Below are 6,439 nucleotides of genomic sequence, written 5' to 3'. Positions count from 1 at the left end.
ACTTGAGTATATGTGGGGTATTAGCCCCATTCTTACTTTGAGATTAGCACTTTTAATGACCATGATTTTCAAAGGATATTTTTTACTGATGGCTTAAATTCAGGAGTTTGATGACCAGGTGAATATTTCCGCATTGGCTTTGAAACCACAGTATCGCACCAGCAAGTTGGTAGTTTTTCTATTGATAATGCCACCGAGGATTTGCGATATTATTATGGTTATTCGCTCATAAGTTATTGCAATATACGTTCCGCATTCATGTGGCAGTCAGGGAGCTTAATGCAGCATTCGGCGTAAGAAATTTCGAGCCTCTGTCACGGTCAAGTTTGAAAATTAAACATAAAGGCTATAGGGCCATTAGTATGTTTTATTTCTATCGCTTTGGCCATGCACTGGAATAAATCGAATCAAAAAATGATATTTGCTTTGAGTTCGCCCGCGCTCTCACTTCATTGCAAAGCGGTGCAGCGGAAATCGAGTGCGAACAAGTGGAACATCGCCAACCGCAACAGAAGCCAGAGACCGTTCTTCATGTGTTCCTGTGTTCCACCGCGATCCGGGTTTGACGAAGGGTAGCGTGAATGCTGTTTACAACGTGGAGACCACTGGGTTACTTTCAGGAAAACTGCTTATAGGTACCGTACGGAAGCATTTATTTCCCTTATCTTGTCAGTTCACAATGGGGAAATCTAGGAAGATGCGAAGAAAAGATTTCAGTTTTGCTCAAAAAAGGAGGGACAAGGTGAGGTGCTGCTTATATTTTCATTTTATTGTGTACATTAGTGTGAGTGTGCATTTGTGTTGTTAATTTACTTGGAACTATTTCTAGACCCAGGGTGAAGTGCCTGATAGACCTCGAGTTTGTTACGACGACATTGTAAAAGAAAATGAAAATTTTGAAAAATATTACCAGGTACTACCATGGAATATTGTGTGAATATGACGGCATGCCAGAAAGTATCGGTGGTTAATATATTATATTCGACTCTTGTAGGTGCAGCGGATTTGTCCCGAAGGGGAGTGGGAAGATTTCATGAAAACTTTACGCGTAAGCTTACCTGCTGCATTTAGAATTACAGGTTTCAAAGATCAGGCCAAAGCTCTTCTCAGGATAGTGCAAGGGGAATATTTTGCGAAAATTGCTAACGCAGAGCCAGCGGAAGAAGAAAATGACAAGATACTGCTTAATAAGAGGCCAAAGTGCATTCCTTGGTATGTGGATTAGCATGCTATAAGTACCATGGCTTCTTGCATTTTTACACAATTCGTCTCCGCATGAAATGACATAAATTTGTGTCCAGAATTATCTCCATCATTTCAATCGTCTATTAAGTATTTACACGTTGTCATCCTGTCATTTCATAACGATAGAACTTAAGTCGCGGTGCTTATTTAACTATTGAAAAGTGTTTACATGATGCTAATGTACGCAGTACTAGACGCGTGAACATGGATAAACTCATATTTGTATCGTATAACTTGCAAGTATTAACCAAAGCTTTCTGGTAACATTTTGTTGTACCAGTCAGTTGGTTAATGAGTGGGAAGTGTGAAATAATGAATGGACTTTGTGGAATTATAAGTTGTGGACTTTATGTTCTGTGGTTCTCGAAGTAAATGTGGAGTTACAGCGATCCATTTCTTTGTGCTAGCTTGAAGAAGTTAATTTACTCTCCTACTTACAAAATCTAGTTAGGGGTCTTCAGGAGTTGATAATGTATTGGAAAAAACCACGGTAAGAGGAGGAAATGGTTTGGGAAGAGGAAGTGGGAACTTTGAAACACAGAAAGAAACTGATAGTAGACTAGACTATTTGATAGAATTCTATCAAATTTTTTATTGTTATAAGACAGTGTTAGATATGTGTTTTTTGTTCGTATTGTTAAGTTATCCTTTTATTATATCTTCTTCTGGACTCAAGCAACAGCAATTCAAAAACAAAAGAAAAACATAAATCCTATTAATGTGAAATAACATCACTAATAGGACAACAACACATGAATTAACCCATATACTTAACACCTCCCCTTGTTGGTCACATGAGACAAGGCAAAAAACACAAATTTACAATTAATGTCACAGGTCACTTAACCCTTGGATTTGGCATCCATATGTGTTCAACTTTTACTTTAAATCTCTCGTAAAAATTTCAGCACGATTTGACTGCGTCAGAGTTGTGAAATTATTTTCGATCAGTTTGTTAACATGATGATTTTTTACAACTATGAGTTTTGACCTCTCTGATACTATGCAATTTTAAAAGCAAAGGGTCTTCTTCATCCTGGACTATTAATGCCCGAGCGACTGCTGTTGCGCCTCCTCCCAAGCCTGCTTGACAGTGAGTCCAACTCTTTGCATACCTCTTGCTGGAAGGTCTGCAATGCTGCGTGCACTGCCACCAACCTCTGATGCACCCCACCACTGTGCTCTCCTCAATAACACTTGCTGCTCCCCTTCTTTGGTGATGATCCACTGATATTTTATTGAGCAGACAAACTGGTCTATGCAAGTTATCCCTTAGGAGGTCATTGTGCCTCTCCAACTTGGTCAGGCATTTGCACACCTTTTTATGCTTCTCAGTAGATTGTCACTTTTTTGTTTCAGTCAGTCAGCTCAGCAACTTCAGCCATCATTTTTATCTTTGCCCTCTCAATCTTCTTCAGTTTGGCCAGCCTGTTTAAATTGCCCCTCTCGTACTGCACACAACTCTTCAAGAAATCTCTTGCACTCCTCAATCAACTGGTTTTGCGTGCTTAGCTGGGCACCAAACCTCCCCTCCCAGGAAACCACGCATTGGCATGGGCTGCTTTGCTTCACAAATTAGAGTACAAAGTTGTGTCCACATCTGTCATGCCAAAATTCGACTCTGGAACATTTTGCTGCAAATATGTTCTCTCCCTGCTTCTGCTTTGCTTTCTAAAGCATCTTTTCACCATTTACCAAGAAGTGATCATACAAGGTGTGTTCAAAAAGTATCGCGAAAATTTTGCTGACAGTTTTCTTCGATTGCAGGGGCGTGGTGCATCATGAGTTCTTGCCACAGGGTAGAACGGTCAATAAGGAATATTACCTGCAAGTTATGCGCAATTTGCGCGAAGCAATCCGCCAGAAACGCCCGGATTTGTGGAAGAACAAAAATTGGCTTTTGCACCACGATAACGCCCCTGCTCACACATCGTTGCTTGTGCGCGACTTTTTGGCCAAAAACAACACACTAATGATGCCGCAGCCACCGTATTCCCCAGATCTGGCCCCCTGTGACTTTTTCTTGTTCCCTAAACTGAAAAGACCCATGAAAGGACGACGTTACGCTACGATTGACGAGATAAAGACGGCATCGAAGGAGGAGCTGAACAAGATAAAAAAAAATGATTTTTTGAAGTGCTTCGAAGATTGGCAAAACCGTTGGCACAAGTGTATAATATCTCATGGGGATTACTTTGAAGGGGACAAAATAGATATTCATGAATAAATAAATAATTTTTGAAAAAACCCATAAGTCGCGATATTTTTTGAACGCACCTCGTACTTCAGTTCATGCAATTTGGTATTCTTGCTCCACAGGGCTGACATGAACAGCTCTTTGTCATCATAGATTTTCTTCTCTCCCTTTTCAGTTATTATCTTGAATCCACTCTCTTCGAATCATCTATCTGACATAAGAGTGGAGTTGTGATCTGGGAGCAAGTACACTTCCTGCAAAATAATTTGGTAACCTCTATACTTCTTAGCCAGCTGTGCAACCATGGGACCTCTTCCTGTTACTTGCATATAATACCCATTGGCTGTCTTTACTTTCCCACTGTGTCTCCTATCAAGTTCTTCAATCAGTTTCAATAAATCTCATACGATTTTTGGTGATCACATGCTCCACCACAAATGAAAAGCAAACAGGACCTAGTGCTCTTCAACTGTTGAAGTCATAGTTGCCACGAGGGCCTTTCCCTTAACACTTCAGTCCGAAGGTAAAATTTTTAACTTCACAGTAATCTGAAGTTTTTTTCTTCATTTAGGTGTAGAAGTGTTAAATTTTATCAAAAATGGTCGAAATAAGTCATTTTCCAAAAAAATATTTATATTATTTAACCTGGTAATGCCTGAATTAAATATTTTCTCCGATTTTGGTGGTAATCTCATATTTTAATGCAAATGAAATTCTGAGTCATGAGGTGCAAATTATATTCTTTTAGCACTAGTAGTTATGGAGATACAGCCTGGTACCATATGGTACTGAGAGGCATTTAAGGGGTTGAAAAATCTATATTTAAAAAACTTTTCGATAATCACATTTTAATGGCAAAAACGTTAAATATTTATTATTTTTTGCAAATGACATTCATTTCCATCCAAAGGTACGCTAAAATATCAATAACATTTAAATAATTATTAAATATTACTGATTACACAATAGAATTTATTTATCAATGATGTAGAGATCAAGAATAACATGATTTTAGCACTTCACTCAATCGTCGGCACACATGGAAAGGAGCAAAGCAGTCAATGCATAATTCAACTCTGCATTACAAGAATTTTGTTCTTATTCTACTGGTTCAGTTTTCAGTAGCACATCGTCGCCCTTGGAGTTTGGATTTTATTAGTTGGTTGTGCCCGTCGAACCTATTTCGTCAGAGACACTGGAAAGGAAATAAGTCGATGTCAGTTGGCTGCGTTCTTTGTAACATAGATCAATTGCAAATCTATTTCTTCAGCCAGTTACCCCATTCCATTAACACTTCCTTTCAATAATTGTGCATGTCCTGGAGATTTTGGGGGATCCTTGTATCCAGGTGTGACTGCACCACTGTCCATGGGAACTCTAGCTTAGTTATGCTTTTTCAGGATTTCTGTATCAGCATCTATGCGTAGTGCATCATTGGATCCAGAATCCAGGTAAAAATGGGCCACGATTGTTTCTTTGCCCTCACACTATCTTTCCAAATTCTTTTTCGTAGGTTTTCACTTTCCTAGGTGTTACTAAGTAGCTATCTGAGCTAATGAGGCACCACGCTTTGAAGCCAAACCTTGTGGCCTCCCCTGCATGCATCACTAACAGCCATGTATTCCAAAATAGGATATTACCGACTAATTGATGCACAAGCCATGTTTTTCTCTGAAATATCAGCCAAATCTCTCTTTTGCCGTGTCCATATGGTATTTTCCACATCTTACCTCATTTAACCATAGCAGTGTTATCAAAGCTATGAATAAATCTACTAATCTGTAGAAATCTGTCATGTCTCATTGTGTTATACACAAACTCATTTCTGGTGTCTAGTGCTTCCTCACAATAGTGCCTTTTACTTGGTGCCGTATTATACCCACTTAGAAAAAGAATTGCTACAAACACTTTCAGCTCCTAAGGTTTCATATTTCGGTCATTACAGTTGCAGAACTCTTACACTAAGTGCATGAGGACTTCTTCGTCAAAGAACGGTTCAAAAATTGTGGTTTGGGACGCTTTGTGAAACACTGAGTTGGTAATTGGGATTATGAGAAATCCTTTCGTGCACTGCGATCTCTTCATCATCATGGGTTCTTGCTCCCTTTTTTTAGACCTCTTGTGTGCTTTACGGTTTGGCCCAGCTTCAGTACACTTTTGAACATTCTGAGATATTTCTTGAAACATAAACTCAGCTGATTGTCCACCTTTATGAACAACTACTTCAAATTCAAGCGTAATTGGCGTCCACTCAAGTTATTCACCATTCTTCAGTCAAAAGGAAAGTTTTCATCCTCTCTTTGCAATAGGACATGCTACAATGTAAGCAGATCAGTAAGTTTTCGGTTTTGCAAGCAGATGGAAGTGTGCAAAGAGTCTCAATGTGATTGAGATACGTAAGGTGAAAATAAAGGATTAGGCTACCTCTTGTCGACGTGATGCCAGTCATGTGGTCGTCTCTTGCCACCAGCAGCAAGCACCCTCTCATACCCCCTTTCTAATTCTACAAGGCTACTATTCCTTTTCGTCTTTCTGAATAGGGTTCAGGTTTACAATCATACCTCTCACCTTTTGAGCCTTGGTGAGGGAGTTCACAATGGGCACGAGCGGTACAAGATTCTGAAAGAGCGTGGACAACTCAGGGCCTTAGGTATTTGGATGACGTCATTATGTAAAAACATTTAACCTATGTTTTATATGCTTAATAGCATAAAATAACACTGAATTTACAATATTAGTGATGAACAATAAATTATTGCAGAATAAAGAACCGGAAAAAAGGAAAACCACTTAAATATTCGTATTTACGCTTTCTGTCAAAAGACGGCAGTGTAAGCACCTAGCGGTACCAAATGGAACCACCAAAATGTTTTGCATCATTGCATCCCTAATATTAGGCTAACATCAAATAACCGTACTTCATATGAAATGTACATGTTATAACAATCATAATTACATAAAAACACCATCGTATTATGAGTACGTAAGGCGTAGGTG

The 6,439-nt window shown here is 39.0% G+C and overlaps 1 protein-coding gene across 3 annotated transcripts in view; it reads left to right on the top strand.

The window, feature by feature from the left end:
* Positions 1-177: 177 nt before the first annotated feature.
* The window catches only part of LOC124156290 (tRNA (cytosine(34)-C(5))-methyltransferase), a 28,739-nt gene continuing 22,477 nt past the window's right edge, over positions 178-6,439 (top strand). Inside the window, exons 1-3 of one of the 3 annotated variants that reach the window (XM_046530748.1) lie at positions 178-742; positions 830-913; positions 995-1,212. In XM_046530748.1, the coding sequence (XP_046386704.1) occupies positions 680-742; positions 830-913; positions 995-1,212 (365 nt within the window). In that variant the 5' untranslated portion in view covers positions 178-679. The remainder of the gene's footprint in view (positions 743-829; positions 914-994; positions 1,213-6,439) is intronic. The other 2 variants (XM_046530747.1, XM_046530746.1) reach the window with 2 other exon arrangements.

The sequence above is a fragment of the Ischnura elegans genome, chromosome 3, assembly GCF_921293095.1.
Source record: "Ischnura elegans chromosome 3, ioIscEleg1.1, whole genome shotgun sequence".
NCBI lineage: Eukaryota > Metazoa > Arthropoda > Insecta > Odonata > Coenagrionidae > Ischnura > Ischnura elegans.
The sequence above is the reverse complement of the archived record's forward strand: the minus strand, read 5'-3'. Positions and strand labels throughout refer to the sequence as shown.